The sequence below is a fragment of the Hydractinia symbiolongicarpus genome, chromosome 1, assembly GCF_029227915.1.
Source record: "Hydractinia symbiolongicarpus strain clone_291-10 chromosome 1, HSymV2.1, whole genome shotgun sequence".
Classification (NCBI taxonomy): domain Eukaryota; kingdom Metazoa; phylum Cnidaria; class Hydrozoa; order Anthoathecata; family Hydractiniidae; genus Hydractinia; species Hydractinia symbiolongicarpus.
The window spans coordinates 32,456,576-32,472,749 of record NC_079875.1 but is presented as its reverse complement, the minus strand read 5'-3'; the positions used below and the strand labels follow the sequence as shown (position 1 = coordinate 32,472,749).

Genomic DNA, 16,174 nt, shown 5'->3' with positions numbered 1-16,174 from the left:
GTGTTTCAGATACGCAAGAATGGCCATGCTTAAAGTTTGATTAGGACTTTTTGTGTCAACCATATGATTTCATCTTCATTTTTTATAAAAAAACAGAAATTAAAAACAAAAACACAAAATGGGAAAATCATCCAGAAAGGAAATCAATATTCGGCGTTTGTTAGCACAATGTGAAGTAATGGCATCTGACTGTCAACACAACGAGTGTAAAATCGACTGGCGACTTGCTAAGGTATCTTTTGTTGTCATTTTTTTTTTTTTTTTTTTTTTTTTTTTTGAGAGAGTTATCTAGAAATTATTGTTTAATGGTATTTTCTCGTCTTAGTATTTAAAACATCTTGATAAAGAAATCGAAGCATTAAAAAAAGATCAAATGAATCCGTGAGTAGTCCTGATACTTTTGTAGTCTCGTTTTAAATAAATTGTATGTTTCTCATGCAGTCACTGGCTGCATATGTAAAATTTTTTTCGGTAGTGACTCTATTTTGAATTATCTGATTGGTTGATGCAATATTTTCCAACCAATCACTTCCACACAAGACAGCATATTTTTTTCCCAACCAATCACTTCCACACAAGACAGCATATTTTTTTTCGCAAATATTTAAATCTGCAAGATGTGTTTTTTATACACCTCCTAATATTGCTAAATTGGACGGGTTTGACACAACGATGACACAACGACAACTTATCTTTTTCATTTTTTTTTTCGATTAACATAACTTTATCGCTTTCGTTTTTTTATTCGTTAATCTGTTTGTCATTTTTTTGTGGTATTGGTAAATACTAGACGTAAGATGACATAACAACAACTTTGTCTCTTTCGTTACTTGTAAGATTTGTCATATAAATACGTGAAGATATTTTTTTTCTCGACTATATTTTCATAGTTACTTTTATTTATAAATATTTATATATATATAAGATATTTTTTATTTCAGCCCGACGACAGACGTGGTGCGTGATTATGAACGTAAAGTGGAATTTCTAAAAGGTATCGTGAAAGCTGACGAAGTGGTTAGTATAAACCTTGATTTGAGAACGGGACTGTTAGAAAAGATAATATATATTGTGATTCTTTTCTGTATAGGATGATCCGTTGGAACGCACTTTATTGTGCCATCACTTACTCCCCTCAACAGTTATTAGTGGCGAACAATCTTGCGGATCGCACACTAAAGAACTGCATTTGCAGGTCAAAGGAAAACATCAAAAAGAATTGCGTCAGCAGCTTTTTGGTGAGATTTTGTTTAATACTTTATTTTTGTTGATAAATTTATTTTAAAGGATGTTCAACGACAGCTTGTATGTTTCAGGTGGTGAAGATGCGCTTCGAAAGAGAAAGTAAGTTGAATTGTTGTTCGTTTCCAGGAACTGTTACTTTGCTCTCGGAGGGCTGTTACACTCCTCATAACTCCTCTATTTTGAAGTCTCCTCAAAACTCATAAAATATCCTCCAAAAGTAGAAAAAAAGTTTCATCAAATCTTCTCAATTTAGATGGAAAACTACACAGAAATCTACATTCTTCTTTCCTGGAATTATCTTGAAAAGTATAAAAATCTCATTTTTTTAAGAAAATAAAAGCATAAAAATTCTTATTAAAAGTGCTCAAACTTTCTCAAATTTGATTCTCTAAAAAGAGTACCTATCCTGTGTGTTGTTTTTTTAAAGAGTACACGAATCTTCTACTACAAAAGAGTACCTACCCTGTGTGTTGTTTTTTTAAAGAGTACACGAATCTTCTACTACAAAAGATAATATCAGTCACATTATTAAACAACACCACGACATGCAAGAAAAAGTGGCTGAAGAGATGATCAAAATGGCAATCTCTATGAAGGAAAATTCTCTCGCAGCAAGAGATATCATTCAAACCGATAACCAGGTAGATATTTGAATCAATAGATTTTTTACACCCAGGATATCCACAAGCATGATATTTTAAGCCATCGTCGATAATTTGGCTTCCACACACTATAATTACAAGATTTTAACACAAGGTCTTTTTTATATATTCTTCTGTTCTGTAGAATACGCAGTATCAAAATGTGCAGTATAATTTGTTTTATATATTCTTCTGTTCTGTAGAATACGTAGTATCGCAATGTGCAGTATAATTTGTTTTTTATATTGTTCTGTTCTGTAGAATACGTAGTATCGCAATGTGCAGTATAATTTGTTTTATATATTCTTCTGTTCTGTAGAATACGTAGTATCGTAATGTGCAGTATAATTTGTTTTATATATTGTTCTGTTCTGTAGAATTCGTAGTATCGCAATGTGCAGTATAATTTGTTTTATATATTCTTCTGTTCTGTAGAATACGTAGTATCAAAATGTGCAGTATAATTTGTTTTATATATTGTTCTGTTCTGTAGAATACGTAGTATCGCAATGTGCAGTATAATCTATATTATAATGCTCGTATACGTCTGTCTGTCTGTCACGCAAAATGGCAGCCCAGTAGCGAAAAATTATTCGTTCAATAGTACTACATGGGGTTGTGGCCCATTAAAACATTTGCTGTTGTAGCGGTAGCCATTTTGATGGTTTCTTTTTGCCCTTTTTTCATCTTAATACCTTTTACTTTTGGCAATAACGATTTTTATGTGTTTCCACATGTAAAGATTAATATTTTGTAGTCTTGTTTGTTATAGCCATGTATATAGTCATGCATAAATCTTAAACAAATCTATTTGAAGATTTTAGCTACATACATAATTCTTGATACGATGGAGAGGTATCTTTAGCTAACGTTTCAGTTTAGTTTGGTATAATGCACTTTATACTAGCCAACTGTATTTGTGTGTATCTTTACCTACCAGGTATTTACCCGCCTAGCTAGAAAGTGAAAGTAACAGACAGATTTGTGTTTCTAATATAAACATACCAAAAATTTTTCTCATTATGTTCTACACATTTTTCTTATTATGTCTTTTTTACACTTAAATGTAGCTTAAATGTAGCTGGGTCAGCTGTACGTTTGAGTAACTGTGGCTAGGTGGTACACACCTTTGTTTGGCTCATTATAAATCAACTTTTGCCCCTATTGCTCTATGACAATGTTCACCCCGTCGTTGTCTTTTTATTGTGCCATTTAAAAAATTTTGGGTTACTGATTTTTGCTAGGAAAGCATTATGACAAGCGAAATTCAATTTTGGGACTGTCACGAAAACTTATTCCGTAAATTATAAACTGTTGCCCGACTATTTTTGGCAGGACAGGGTATAAAATACTGTATACGGGTATATATGGCTGTATGTGGTTGTATAATATGTTTCTTTTTTAAACATTGGACAGTTCTTTTCCAAAAAGTAATATGTTAGTATGTTATGCAGTGTTTCAACCATATTTAAGCCAGGTCATGGGGTATGAAAATGTGGCCTAAAAATATAAATAAAACCTCACATGTTCTGAAATTTTTCAACCATGTGCACATCCCTTAATCACATCATTTTGTTAAAAAATGTACATATTTCTCCGTTATTCTGTCTTAATCTCTTTTTTTCTTCGAAACGTCTTATCGACCAATCCTAAAAAGCCTAAATTCTGGAACTCAGCAACATGTTCCATTACATTAGTCTAAAAACACCCCATAACAACTTTCAAGTCGAAAATCCTTTTTTTTATTAATTTATCCCATTTTTCATTTTCACGAAATATATATAAATATATATATTGTATATATATATATATGTTAACTGCTTCACCTATGTGTGACAAAAAAAAAATTTTTGCTAAAAATCCCTGAGCAACTAAAAGGATGCAAAAGCAGTTATCCTGTATAGGGTTACATCCGACATGTGACTCCCAGCCTCAGCTATTGTAAAATTGGTTCATCCAGCCATCCATAATACCAGCTTTCTTGAACGAAAAGAAAAGATAAGTTGCTCTGTATACTGAAATACCCATCCCGGCGTACGACGCCGGGTTCCCGGGTAGTTTGTTTTATATATTCTTCTGTTCTGTAGAATAGGTAGTATCGTAATGTGCAGTATAATTTGTTTTATATATTCTTCTGTTCTGTAGAATACGTAGTATCGCAATGTGCAGTATAGTTTGTTTTATATATTCTTCTGTTCTGTAGAATACGTAGTATCGTAATGTGCAGTATAGTTTGTTTTATATATTCTTCTGTTCTGTAGAATACGTAGTATCGTAATGTGCAGTATAATTTGTTTTATATATTCTTCTGTTCTGTAGAATACGTAGTATCGCAATGTTCAGTATAGTTTGTTTTATATATTCTTTTGTTCTGTAGAATACGTAGTATCGTAATGTGCAGTATAATTTGTTTTATATATTCTTCTGTTCTGTAGAATACGTAGTATCGCAATGTTCAGTATAGTTTGTTTTATATATTCTTCTGTTCTGTAGAATACGTAGTATCGCAATGTTCAGTATAGTTTGTTTTATATATTCTTCTGTTCTGTAGAATACGTAGTATCGTAATGTGCAGTATAATTTGTTTTATATATTCTTCTGTTCTGTAGAATACGTAGTATCGCAATGTTCAGTATAGTTTGTTTTATATATTCTTCTGTTCTGTAGAATACGTAGTTTCGCAATGTTCAGTATAGTTTGTTTTATATATTCTTCTGTTCTGTAGAATAGGTAGTTTCGCAATGTTCAGTATAGTTTGTTTTATATATTCTTCTGTTCTGTAGAATAGGTAGTATCGCAATGTGCAGTATAATTTGTTTTATTTATTCTTCTGTTCTGTTATACAAAACAAATTGATATACATGAGCTTACTTTGGAAAAGTAAACCAACGTCATTGTTTGTCAACACAATACACACCTGCAATATAAAATTTTTCTTTTTTTGTAGGAACTGGAGCGAGCCACCAAAGTTACAGAGAGCAATTACAAAAAATTGAAAACCGAGAGTGACCGTCTTGAAGAACTGAACAAAAAGACATGTTCATGTACTATTTGGATCATGCTCGCTATCGTGTGTGTCGTGTTTATCAATATGATCATATTTATCAAGTTCTTTCCCAAACGGAAAACTTACTGAATTTTAGTGAGTTGGAAAAGATGTGTAATACGAATAAAGGATATATTAACTTGAATATGTATATAATAAAATCTGAAATACTTATTTATTTCGTTGTCGATTAAATTTATGTTTGAGTTTTGATGAACGTTTTTGGAGTGCAGTCACGATGTTAAGCAACTTTCTTGAGGGTTAGGGTACAAAAAAACATGGACCCTGGTCAGTGAAATGCTTCTTTCACATGTCAAACCTGAAAAATAAATAGCTGCCAAATGGAACACTACTGCGTCAAAAAAAAGGTTTAATTTTGTTGTTGTTTTTTAGGAAAGTAGAATGATAAAAGAATGAGAAGTTAATGTCGAAAAGGACGTTCAATCAATCACTTCCATTTCTACCAAGAAGTTTGCTGCAGAAAAACCCAGCAAGAGGTATGATTTAGTTTTGTGTGCCAAGCGATGTGGAAGATTATTTCATCTTACGCTTGAGTTTAACAACTAGATGTAAAAGTAAAGAAGTTATCAAGAACAGAAGATGCAGTGGTCCGTGATGACAAAGTGAAGCAAACAAGCAGAGAACAACGATGGCCTTCTCAGGACGAACCTGTGTGCGTTGTTTGTGGCAAGTATGGCGAGTACATCTGCGATGAAACCGATGAAGATATTTGTAGTGTGCAGTGCAAGAAAACCCATCTAGATGAACAGCAGCAGGAGAAAGTTAGCGAGTCAACCGACATCTGTGTAAACGAGACATTTGATTGTTACTATGAACGACAAACTAAGTATATGCCTCATCAAGGTTTGTTGCATATCACAGAGGATAAAGCTGCGATGTTCAGAAAGAAAATGAATATTTTTGTGAAAGGAAAAAATATTTCAAAATTGGCGACGACTTTCCATCATTTTAATTTTCCAGACCAGCTTCTCCATAACCTTACGGAGAATAAGTATGCGGTACCAAGCGCAGTCCAAATGCAAGTCATTCCACTTGTTCTCGAGAGCAGGGATGTGTTGGTGAGTGCAGCAACAAGTAGCGGTAAATCAGCAGCTTTCTTGCTCCCTATCATTCATCGTGTACACGCATGCACTGGTTAGCTTTTTTTAGTTTTTATTTACATTTTTTTAACTCAGTCGGTTTTTGTCAATCTTTCTCTCCTTTGTTTTTTTTACTAGGAGGACTTAAAGTTTCCCACGACTTCTGTAAATACCCAGTGGCTTTGGTATTAGCACCCACACGTGAATTGTGTATGCAGCTGGAGGAACAAGCAAAAGTTTTTTGTAGATCTTTACCAAACATGAAAACGGCACTGCTTGTCGGCGGCTGTCCACTTGCACAACAACTTCACAGGTATGACAATCCAGCCTCCTTTCATCTCGAATAAACGCTCCTCGATTAAGTGCACCTGTCAATTAAAGATAGCTTTTGAAATTACTTAACCAAATATTTCATGTAGTTTGTGATTTTCGTGAAATTATTTTCCAGGTTGAGACACAACGTGCAACTGGTGATCGGTACACCAGGCCGAATAAACGATATTCTGGCTCATCATAATTTGAATTTACAACACGTAAAAATGGTCGTCCTCGATGAAGTTGATGTAATGTTAAACATGGGATTCCACAACCAGGTAGCCTTGAATAGGAGATCCGTTTATTAAGAAGTGAGAAGCAAAGAACAGTATATAAATATATTTCTTTTGTAGATTTTATCGATACTTGAGTTGCTACCTACTAAACCACAACATCTTTTTTTTTCCGCCACTATTCCACCCACGATCGAGGCGCTGGCGGGAAAACTAATGCACGACGTTGTCCATGTGCGCGTGGGACCTTCAGGCGTGCCTACTGCACATGTCAAGCAGCTCGTTCTCTGGGTAGAAGAAGCGTCGAAAAAGAAGAAGTTGTTTTCTATTCTGACAGATCGAAAACATTTTCTTCCTCCTGCAGTGGTCTTCGTGAATTCTAAAATAGGCGCTGACATGTTGTGTGAAGCTGTTTCCAAGGTAACTGCTGCTGCTTCTGCCACATCTTTGTTTTGATACGACAAAAGGGAGATAGCGAGTTTGCTGTAATTTTATCTCTTATCTTTTGTTTTTATCTTAGAAATTTCGTTTGAGCTGCGATAGCATACATTCAGATAAGACACAAGACATGCGCACAGACATTTTACAACAATTTCTAGCCGGTGCACACGACTTGCTTGTATCAACAAACGTCATGGGTAGAGGTTTGGATCTAGTGAATGTGAGACAGGTACGTAATAGTCTGTTTTATGGCTGTGGCCGGATGATTGCATTGTACATAAAAAATGTCATTACTGCTATTCTAGGGATTAAATTCATTATTTCTTTTTTATATTCTGATACCTCTGCAGGTTATTTTGTTTGACATGCCGAAATCTATTGAAGAATACGTACACCAAGTTGGTCGAGCAGGCAGATATGATGACAAAGGTTTTTCAATAGCTTTCATTAACAACACGAGCAAACGTTTGTTCGTTGACTTGAAAAACTTGTTTGACTTTACAAGTAATAAACTGCCCGACGAACTACTGCACTCTCCTTATCTCAAAGATGATGGCAGGAAAAAGAAGGTTGTGCAGTCTCAAGGAAAGGAAAGAGATATTAACACACAAAATTTATTCGAAATATTGACGAAAGAGCGATGAACAAAACTGCGTGCGCTTTTCATCCTGTCTACAGAGGATTAACGAATAGGCAGTCCCACACAAATCCACTATAATTCATTGTTGATGTGCAGAGTACTTTAAATATTCCCCAGTATCAAGCATGTTTTTGTGTCGAAACAAATAAAACACTTCTTAAAAAATCGAGTCGTTTTTATCTTCTAAGAGTAAGACCTAATTTTTTTCCTCAGTTCTAGTTCGCAAGTTTTTCTTTTTAAGTGTCGCAAAAAGGAAAGTTGAGTTACAATTTTTTTTTTTCATCGTCCCTAATCCTTGATTGACGTTTCACAATCGCGCGCATTGTTATTTCTACTTGATTGACGTTTCACAATCGCGCGCATTGTTATTTCTACTTGATTGACGTTTCACAATCGCGCGCATTGTTATTTCTACTTAGTGGTATTTAGGGATGGATTGTAGAGACATTAATTCGTAAGGCTGTCTTATTTAATAGATTGTTTGTGAAAGCAGTCTAGTAATCCGACCTGATCTTTTCTGCCAACGTTACCAAATCTTTCTCTACGATCTGAAAGGAAACTTTTCCCTGACAACATATATCAGAGAAAATCTCTTTGTTGAGGTAAATCAAAAGCAACTAACATTTTCCGATCGTATTTTTTATTTATCTATGACACAACTTTATGTGAAACACACCAAAGAAACGGTATTTTTTTGTTTTATTTTCAAATTTCAAAGTTGATCGTTTGAACGAAAATTTTGTCGAAAAAATTATTTTTGTGCGTTGTGAGCTCCTACGCAGTGACACCATTATTTAATTGTTAGTTGTATAGTAATTTCAATCTTTAGATGTATAAAAGAGGAAGGACCTTTAAACACATTCAAAGCATTGTTCAATATGAATAAATTCCTTCAAGCTCTCCTTGTGCGCATTTATCTCTGCAGCTATTTTATTTTTATTGTGTATTTTTATTCTCCAAGGAGGAGTGACGGCTTTGTAGGAGCGTGTATAAAACATGTACCAACACAGTCGTTGTAAAATGTCCATTTTAGTTTTGTGCGCATACGTTATGAAGATAGTTCGTACCGGCGTATTGATCAGTTTGGTGCTTCAAGTGGAGGCTGTATTCAACAATTTTGTACAATTGAAATGTCCCGCAGATTGTTCAAGAATGTTGTGTGGCAAATTAAAAATCTTAAAATCGCTCTGTCGTGCTGCTGGTACAGTGTACGATACATGCGGCTGTTGTCAAGTATGCGCCAAAGCGGCTGACGAAAACTGTGGCGGCCAAGAAGGAATTTATGGTAAATGTGGCCGTGGACTTTACTGTTTTCTACCAAATCACAGAATTCAAGATATGGGACGTTGTCGGCGTAAGTGTATTGGGCGTATCCTTAGTGTAGTCGTTCCCCTCCTCCTAAATAAAATGGGCTGTGTTCTCTTTTCACGTTTTTGAAAGCATTTTGTTCTCATGTGCTAACAAGTTAATAGGTGTTAATTGGCGCTACTTATAACACGTCTCCGCTAATTAAGTTGAATGATTTATGATTGCCACGAAAGAAAATAATTCTCGTTAAACCAGTGACGACAATAACATGCTTTTGTACTCATTAAAAAATTATTCTTGGCTTCCTTCCTAATGTATCCTCGTAGTTCAAAATCTATTCCTGAATGGAACGACTTTTGACATTCTCGGCATTATTTTAACTCATTTCTTTTTTTAGCTATTCCGAAGCGGCCACCATCACAAAGCTTTACTCTACAAATCGAAAATTCTGTGGAAGTCAAGTGTAAACCTCGTTGTTCTCAAGACTTTTGTTCAAAATGGCCTGATGCTGTTTGCTCAGCAACGTAGGTGGAAGGGTGTGTTGTTTTTATGTGGGTTTTTTCACAGTCCGATGATGAAACGTCAGATTTTTAGCGGGTTATGTTGTTTTAGGGATAATGTGGTGATCCGAAGAACATGTCAGCAACCCTGTCAGCACACAGTGTGTCAAGCATGTTATTTTAAAACAAAACGTGAACCACCTTGTCCTAAATGTGCCACCGATGACTTTGGGTGTATGAAAAGGTTTTCTAAATGTGTACGCAAAGATGCTTGCACACGGCACAAGTACCCGTGTGAACCCCATCAGAAGGTAATAAAGCAGCCTGCATTTAGGTTAAACCTAGTGTGATCTGTACTTAACTTTAACCTTTTGTGAACCCCATCAGAAGGTATTAAAGAATCCTGCTCTTCAGTTAAACCCAGTGTAAACTGTACTTAACTTTAACCTAGTGTGAACCTTACCAAAAGGTAATAAAGAACCCTGTGCTCAATTTTAACTTAATGTTAACTGTACTTAACCTCACCTAGTGTGAATGGTATTAAAAGTTAATAAAGAACCCTGTGCTCAATCTTAACCTAGTATAAACTGTACTTAACCTTACCTAGTGTGAATGTTATTAAAAGGTAATGAAGAACCCTGTACTTATTTTTTATTCGTGTTGATAAAATTATTTTTAGAGGAAAAGTGATGGTAGATTCGTGTGTAAAGTACCAGCTTGTTTGACATAAAGTTCGCGAGAAGATATTAGTAAATTAGAAGAAGTATTTATTTTATTTAACTAAGTTATTTTAGCAATGTAATTACAAATATATATTAACAATAGCGATTATTTAATTCAATTTGTCATCTGTCCTTAGAGATTCCAATGCTCCTTCCGTTTCATGAGTCACTTGACAAAAACTGTACAAAATATTGCGACCGGTTGAGACGTGGTTGCACTAACCACGATATATATTTTTGTTTTTACAAATGCGTAGTATAAGTATGGATTAGTATAAGCTGTTTATATGTGTTTACGATTTTTTCCGTCACAGCTGTTTCTTTCCTTTTTGTCAACAAAAGATATGCGTTGTTTAGTTTTCGTTGTCTAAAACTATTCCAAAAGGCTGGCAAATAAATGCGTAACGTTCTCAAAATAACACCGAATACGGTGGTCGCTAAATCATTCAACTGATTACATTCGCGCGTACTTTTGTCTCTTCTGAACTTTTCCGAGCGATGCTATTACTGATTCTAAGGTGTTTTTAATTCTTCGTGTTAACGAGCTTCTTCTGCGTTTGTGGTGAGACTGCGAGTTATGTCGCCGACAGCTGATAGCAAACAAGTCATCAAATAACATTCTTAATCAACTTAAATAGTTCCGCCTAAATGTCGTTACCTAAAATTGAATGCCCTAACAATATCATTGTGCAACACCATTTGCGTAGTAGCTATTTTTAAGAAGTGATGGAGGTCTGAGTATGAAGTTGCACTGATGTATGCAAAATACGTTACGGTGAAATGGAATGAAAAGGCTTTTGTTTTTTAACAATGTTTCTTTGTTAGAGGAAGGAAGTGGACGTTTGTGTCTGTGCACTTTAAACGCACAGAATTTTTTTATGTAATAAGGTGATGTTAGCGCGCCTGTAAACGACGAGATGTTTGTGTGGGGTGCAGTTTGGTCAGTGTATCGTTGGTAACAAAACAAACGGAACGGCTAGAAATAAACGCAATGTGCTAATTACGCCCTCCTTGTTTAGGTGCGGTATTATAGCGGATATTATAAATACGTATACTAATTACAACGGCTAACTTTTATCACACATTGTATTGGAACACTTTATGATCATATTACATCAGAATGTTTGCGTCGTTGAAAAGACATTATGATCAAGCGAGCGTGACGACTTATTGACATATAAACCGCATGAAGAAAGATCCAATCAGTCAAAATGAACAGTTTAAGCGTGAATGTGCTAATCGCTTTAAATCTTCTCATCTTCGTCCAAGCATCTTTCAACTCTGTTCTCAAATGTCCTGATGATTGTTCACGACTGATGTGCATGAAAGGAAGACACTTGAAGAAAATTTGTAAAAATGGAATTGTATATGAAGCTTGTGGTTGTTGTCGCACATGTGCGAAAGGTGAAGGCGACATTTGCGGCGGTCCAATGGATATGTATGGCAAGTGTGGAGAACGTTTGATGTGTTATCCTCCGAAAGTGAAACCGGGAGACCTTGGCACTTGTCAACGTAAGTTTGTTTTATTAACCCTCCACCCCCTCCTCCCTCATCCCATTAAAAAATCCCGCTTATTCTAATACTTTTTTTCGTTTCCAGCGATCCCAAACAAACCGCCGCAGTCACGTGAAAAGAATGGCAAGACGAAAGTATACGAGAAAAAATGTCATCCGAAATGTACTTTCGAATTCTGTTCAAAATGGCCAAATTCTATTTGCTCTGCTCTGTAAGTTCACTTTTTTGTCGTGAAGTGAAAAAAAAAAAAACCCGAATAACTTCGGGAGAGGTATTGTAAGTTTAAACTTCTTAGGGACAACGCAGTGATCGATCGCAGTTGTCAACGCAAGTGTCAACATACACACTGTCAAGCGTGTTATTTTAAAACAAAGCGAGAATCGCCCTGCCCCAGGTGTGCAACAGATGACTTCGAATGTATGAAAACGTTTGCGAGCTGCATCCGTCATGAGACATGCACTAAACATAAATACCCTTGTGAAGCCAAACAAAAGGTACTAATCTTTTTGTTCTTCTTATTTTTATCCAGTGCAAAATAATATATATATATATTGTACAATTTCTTTCAGAGAAAGATCGATGGCAAGTTTATATGCAAAGTAGCTCCCTGTACAAAATAGTGTCAAAAATATTTCAGTATATATAATAGTGGAATGTAGATATATTTATTTTAAAAGTATTTAGTTCAAATCAAAAGTCCTTTTTTATGCACATGAACCAATTTGGCGATCGATTTATAAATGTAGACCTTTTTTATAAGAAACATATTTTGAGATTAGCCTAAATTCACAACTTTAGGTAAGACTCCAAAATTTCCTTCGAAAGATCTGTCAACCGATCAGTGTATTTACAATTTTTTCAATATTTTTTGAGTTGGAAGTTGAAATACAATTTCAGCTTCGAGTGATGAAATATTGTGTTTCTTATAAAAAAAGACGTGAGTGAAGAAATAACATAGTGTGGGAAAACTTTTACTGAGTTTGAAGCGAGTTTTGCATTTTTTCACATGGAGTATAAAGATGCTACTTGAAAGACAAGTGATTTCATCAACTTAAAATGACAACAACAACAACAAAAAGTTTTTTCGCTGTCATGTTGCACCTTGAGAACAATCTAACTACCGCCATATTTTATTTGGCGATAGCAACCTGAGCAGAAACCTTCTGTTTCTTCGCTCCCATAAAATCTGCAGCCATTTACACGACAACTTCGCACCATTCTCCTACCCTCAAGAGCGCTAAATGTGCGCATGTCTGATATGGGAATAACTCTTTCCCGAGAAATGTTATTTTCTATTGTCGCGCTATCACGAGACACTTGATTCTCCTGGCTGTCCAAGTTAACCTTAATATCGTGCAAGGAGGCGGATCTATTTACCAGTGCATCGGACACAGGCTTTTGTCCATTGTCAAGAGGAGGAGAAGACCTGAGCTGTGGCACCTTGTTAGTTTGGTATATTCGATCGTAACATTCCACACATAGGTCCAAATAATCTGGCAAAGCAGCGTACCTACAACCTTTTGTGGCGCACTTTATCTGCTCTTGTGAAGCTTCTAAAAAACGCTGTTTCGTTGCTTGAATGTAATTCTCAATCATTTCTTTGTACTGTTTAGGTCGTTCGGATAAGTTTAATTTACAAGCCAACAACTTGGCTTGGTGAACAAACATTTCATTAATCTTACTTAATCCTTTATTCACTGAATTATTTCGCTCGTACTCAGGCTGCGAATCTCCTTGTTTATCGAACCGTACTTTAACAACATCAAGATATCGTCTCAATAGATTTACTTTTTCTTCAAACGAAAGTTCGTTAATTTCCTCTTTTACACTGTCATCTTGTACCAAATCCCATGTACTTCCTGGTTCAATGTAAAAACGCAGAGGAAGTAGTTGAAGATGTCTATTCATCAGCGGTATACTGTTCGATAATTTCTCTCCCTTATTGTACATTTCACCATCCGCAGGTACTAAAGCTGAAAAGTGAGATGCATCGTACGCCAACACTAGTGGGTATTTCAAACACACATCTGGCTTCTTTTCTAATGGCAAGTATATACCACCGAAAGGAATGGGTACGACATCGTTCCCTGCACCATCTTTAAGCATCTCCTCCGCAATTATTATAATCGGACGACACAGTAAATTAGCCAGTGCGTAAACATGAATGGATTCCAAACTATCTAAACTCTCCCCCTCTCGAAGATTAGGAACAGCTCCTCCGATTTCAACGGACGTTCTAAACGACAACTGTCGACTGATCCTTCGCCTGGGCATACCTCCTTCGAATCGTCGCGGTCTATCGGATGTCAGCTTTACTACTGCGTTCCACTCCTCCTCCCACTCAGAATGAGAATAAGTCAACCCACCTAAAAGAAAGATCTCAAATCACAACAACTTTATATATATCTAACCTGACCTGTTCAAGAAGAACACTAACCGCATTTCAAGTTTTCTTGCCATAGGTTGTACTTCCATCTCCGCTTCAGTGCTTTTTTTGCTAACGGGTGCAACATAAATTGGTGTAGGGACTTTCTTAATGTTAATAAGCGATCATGAAATCCCCACATGCCCAGTGACGCTGCGTGCAACAGACAATTGCCATCGCCTACTGTGGAGAGAGGAAATAACTTTCTGCAAGCACCAATGTCCGCCCACCAATTGAGATAATCTAAAAAGAAGAAGACTGATAACAACCACTCATTTCACTCTTGCAGCAGAGAAAGAACAAAACTCACCCGCACTTGTCAGCGTTTGTAAAGTATTGATACTTATGAGGTCGCTTTTAATAAAGTTCGCCAGTTCCCGTGAGAACTGACTGATATCTGGTAATACAAAATTTTTTCTCGCCGATTCGTCGAACATCTCGAATTGGCTGCTGTCTTCGCGCTCATTCTCTTCGATAGAGAGCTGTTCGCGCGCTTTTTGAACGAGTTCCATGTTGGAGACTGAAAAGCCTCGACCAACTTGGCGGAGTGTTCCTACTTTGCGCTCTCTGCGATGCTTCTCTGCTTCAAGTAAATCATTGTAACCACGGATAGCTAAACAAGAGATAAAATACTACATATTACAATTAATTTAAACGGAGGTTATTTTATCAAAACCAATTCTATTGGGACATAAGGCTCTCATTGTCTAATATTTTGGAGATAGGAATGTTGTAAAGGCCAGTGTTCGCCTAAACCGTTCGAGGGTATCACTGTTGTTCCTCAGAGGAACGATTTTGAGAACATCAGCGACGACAAATTAATTTTGCATGTTAACCTGGATGTTGTTGGAGTTCTGTTTTTTTGTTTTTTAAACTTTTCTTTGAATTTTAAGGACAATTAAATTTTATGTGTTCTAACTTTTATATCCATTTTTTTTGTTGAGTTATGAGTACGCTGTAATCTTCATTTAAAGTGGCCATTATTAAAATATGTCTTCAGGGAAGAGATGGTTGGCGGAACGCGGAATTCAGTTTGCAAAATGAAAAATTGACACTGCTAGTGTTTTGCTATCTAAAGTGAAACCACAATTTAAAAATTGCGTATGCCATTGTTGTTAAAAAAAATCAGAACTTACGTTTCAAAGGTAAATTCGAAAACCATAATTCTCTTTTATTTGGCATTCCATGTAGCTGAAAGTAACCTTATCTTCCGTGGAAAGAAAAATTTGTTTTTTTTTATCTTTGTGAGTTTGATAATTTCCAATATGGCGTGTGTTCAAGCAGCAAAGAAATGATCTCAACAATATTTCAAGTAAAGTTTCAAATGACTACTTTCATATCCGAGACTAATTTGAGAGTTCTTTGAAACTTTGCAATTCGAAAAACAGAACGCGATTTTTTTTAATTTTCGTGAAAATTATTTCTGCGGCAGAGCAAACTTTATCGATTTTGTTTTTCAGCGGATGAGCACAAGTTAAAATTCTGCTTACAAACGAAAAAAGTAAAGTATATAATCTCACGGTGAAAATTTCTTATTTCAAACGTTGAATAGCCACTAAAGATTACAAACACTTTTCAGCAATATTATGATCAGATAAGAAAAACTCGAAATTATCGTTTAATTTTTTTTTCTTACTGAATTTTTTTTTTCGCGATTAAAGACTTTTAATAATTTCTCGGAATTTAACTTCTCGAAACCGCGAAAATTTCTGACAATAAATACAGAGAGAAGGATGACGTACCAGCGGCAAGATTCCAATTATTCGAAGCCAGGTACTCCCTCGCCAGTGTCTCTTCAATACCAGTCTCAGATGCAAGCTTCCGAACTAAATCTTCTCTGCTTCGTTCACGCTGCAACTTGGGGTTGTCACTAAGCATTGTGCTGTCACAAGGAGTAACTCTTAATTCTAATCTAAATGAAAATGTCAGCTTGCAAATAAAATACGAAAGCATAAATAAAAAATAAGAACAGCTGGCATTGATATTCCGACAACCAACATAATCTATAAATAATTCCATCCTAATTTTAGCTCTAAGTAGGAG

At 35.7% G+C, this 16,174-nt stretch overlaps 5 protein-coding genes across 6 annotated transcripts; 4 read left to right on the top strand and 1 right to left on the bottom strand.

Annotated features, from left to right (window-relative positions):
* Window positions 1-75: 75 nt before the first annotated feature.
* On the top strand, window positions 76-5,117 carry LOC130650146 (vesicle transport protein USE1-like). Its single transcript, XM_057456035.1, has 7 exons — window positions 76-232; window positions 326-381; window positions 942-1,017; window positions 1,091-1,238; window positions 1,317-1,344; window positions 1,730-1,886; window positions 4,834-5,117. The coding sequence occupies exons 1-7, from the start codon at window positions 119-121 to the stop codon at window positions 5,020-5,022; spliced, it is 768 nt and encodes a 255-aa protein (XP_057312018.1). The 5' UTR covers window positions 76-118; the 3' UTR covers window positions 5,023-5,117.
* Window positions 5,118-5,199: 82 nt separating this feature from the next.
* On the top strand, window positions 5,200-8,521 carry LOC130650041 (probable ATP-dependent RNA helicase DDX59). The gene is made up of 7 exons (XM_057456028.1): window positions 5,200-5,429; window positions 5,500-6,087; window positions 6,171-6,345; window positions 6,481-6,625; window positions 6,701-7,000; window positions 7,101-7,250; window positions 7,372-8,521. Exons 1-7 carry the CDS (start codon window positions 5,357-5,359, stop codon window positions 7,663-7,665), a joined length of 1,725 nt encoding a protein of 574 aa, XP_057312011.1. The 5' UTR covers window positions 5,200-5,356; the 3' UTR covers window positions 7,666-8,521.
* LOC130650162 (cysteine-rich motor neuron 1 protein-like) lies at window positions 8,171-10,300 on the top strand. 2 transcript variants are annotated; one of them, XM_057456037.1, is made up of 5 exons: window positions 8,171-8,263; window positions 8,695-9,015; window positions 9,367-9,493; window positions 9,582-9,780; window positions 10,149-10,300. In XM_057456037.1, the coding sequence occupies exons 2-5, from the start codon at window positions 8,712-8,714 to the stop codon at window positions 10,197-10,199; spliced, it is 681 nt and encodes a 226-aa protein (XP_057312020.1). In that variant the 5' UTR covers window positions 8,171-8,263; window positions 8,695-8,711; the 3' UTR covers window positions 10,200-10,300. The 2 variants fall into 2 exon arrangements, with proteins under 2 accessions (XP_057312020.1, XP_057312019.1); XM_057456036.1 differs by lacking the exon at window positions 8,171-8,263 and having other exon boundaries at window positions 8,622-9,015.
* A 328-nt stretch (window positions 10,301-10,628) lies between these two features.
* On the top strand, window positions 10,629-12,410 carry LOC130650188 (uncharacterized). The gene is made up of 4 exons (XM_057456038.1): window positions 10,629-11,703; window positions 11,791-11,917; window positions 12,002-12,200; window positions 12,276-12,410. Exons 1-4 carry the CDS (start codon window positions 11,403-11,405, stop codon window positions 12,324-12,326), a joined length of 678 nt encoding a protein of 225 aa, XP_057312021.1. The 5' UTR covers window positions 10,629-11,402; the 3' UTR covers window positions 12,327-12,410.
* On the bottom strand, window positions 12,254-16,151 carry LOC130650009 (OTU domain-containing protein 7A-like). The gene is made up of 4 exons (XM_057456026.1): window positions 15,874-16,151; window positions 14,442-14,744; window positions 14,144-14,374; window positions 12,254-14,072 (listed from the first exon to the last, which is right to left on the bottom strand). Exons 1-4 carry the CDS (start codon window positions 16,148-16,150, stop codon window positions 12,820-12,822), a joined length of 2,064 nt encoding a protein of 687 aa, XP_057312009.1. The 5' UTR covers window position 16,151; the 3' UTR covers window positions 12,254-12,819.
* Between the last annotated feature and the right edge of the window lie 23 nt (window positions 16,152-16,174).

What these genes read in the sequence shown, in the direction of transcription:
- LOC130650162 (XM_057456036.1), top strand. Translation starts at nt 8,658, where the DNA reads ATGTACCAACACAGTCGTTGTAAAATGTCCATTTTAGTTTTGTGCGCA. An exon ending in AGATATGGGACGTTGTCGGC is followed by an intron (nt 9,016 to 9,366) that starts GTAAGTGTATTG and finishes TTCTTTTTTTAG; the next exon opens with CTATTCCGAAGCGGCCACCA. An exon ending in GATGCTGTTTGCTCAGCAAC is followed by an intron (nt 9,494 to 9,581) that starts GTAGGTGGAAGG and finishes ATGTTGTTTTAG; the next exon opens with GGATAATGTGGTGATCCGAA.
- LOC130650188 (XM_057456038.1), top strand. Translation starts at nt 11,403, where the DNA reads ATGAACAGTTTAAGCGTGAATGTGCTAATCGCTTTAAATCTTCTCATC. An exon ending in AGACCTTGGCACTTGTCAAC is followed by an intron (nt 11,704 to 11,790) that starts GTAAGTTTGTTT and finishes TTTCGTTTCCAG; the next exon opens with CGATCCCAAACAAACCGCCG. An exon ending in AATTCTATTTGCTCTGCTCT is followed by an intron (nt 11,918 to 12,001) that starts GTAAGTTCACTT and finishes TAAACTTCTTAG; the next exon opens with GGACAACGCAGTGATCGATC.
- LOC130650041 (XM_057456028.1), top strand. Translation starts at nt 5,357, where the DNA reads ATGTCGAAAAGGACGTTCAATCAATCACTTCCATTTCTACCAAGAAGT. An exon ending in TGTGTGAAGCTGTTTCCAAG is followed by an intron (nt 7,001 to 7,100) that starts GTAACTGCTGCT and finishes TTTTTATCTTAG; the next exon opens with AAATTTCGTTTGAGCTGCGA. An exon ending in ATCTAGTGAATGTGAGACAG is followed by an intron (nt 7,251 to 7,371) that starts GTACGTAATAGT and finishes ATACCTCTGCAG; the next exon opens with GTTATTTTGTTTGACATGCC.
- LOC130650009 (XM_057456026.1), bottom strand. Translation starts at nt 16,150, where the DNA reads ATGGAATTATTTATAGATTATGTTGGTTGTCGGAATATCAATGCCAGC. An exon ending in ACAAACGCTGACAAGTGCGG is followed by an intron (nt 14,375 to 14,441) that starts GTGAGTTTTGTT and finishes TCTTCTTTTTAG; the next exon opens with ATTATCTCAATTGGTGGGCG. An exon ending in GCAAGAAAACTTGAAATGCG is followed by an intron (nt 14,073 to 14,143) that starts GTTAGTGTTCTT and finishes TCTTTCTTTTAG; the next exon opens with GTGGGTTGACTTATTCTCAT.
- LOC130650146 (XM_057456035.1), top strand. Translation starts at nt 119, where the DNA reads ATGGGAAAATCATCCAGAAAGGAAATCAATATTCGGCGTTTGTTAGCA. An exon ending in AAAAAAGATCAAATGAATCC is followed by an intron (nt 382 to 941) that starts GTGAGTAGTCCT and finishes TTTTTATTTCAG; the next exon opens with CCCGACGACAGACGTGGTGC. An exon ending in TCATTCAAACCGATAACCAG is followed by an intron (nt 1,887 to 4,833) that starts GTAGATATTTGA and finishes CTTTTTTTGTAG; the next exon opens with GAACTGGAGCGAGCCACCAA.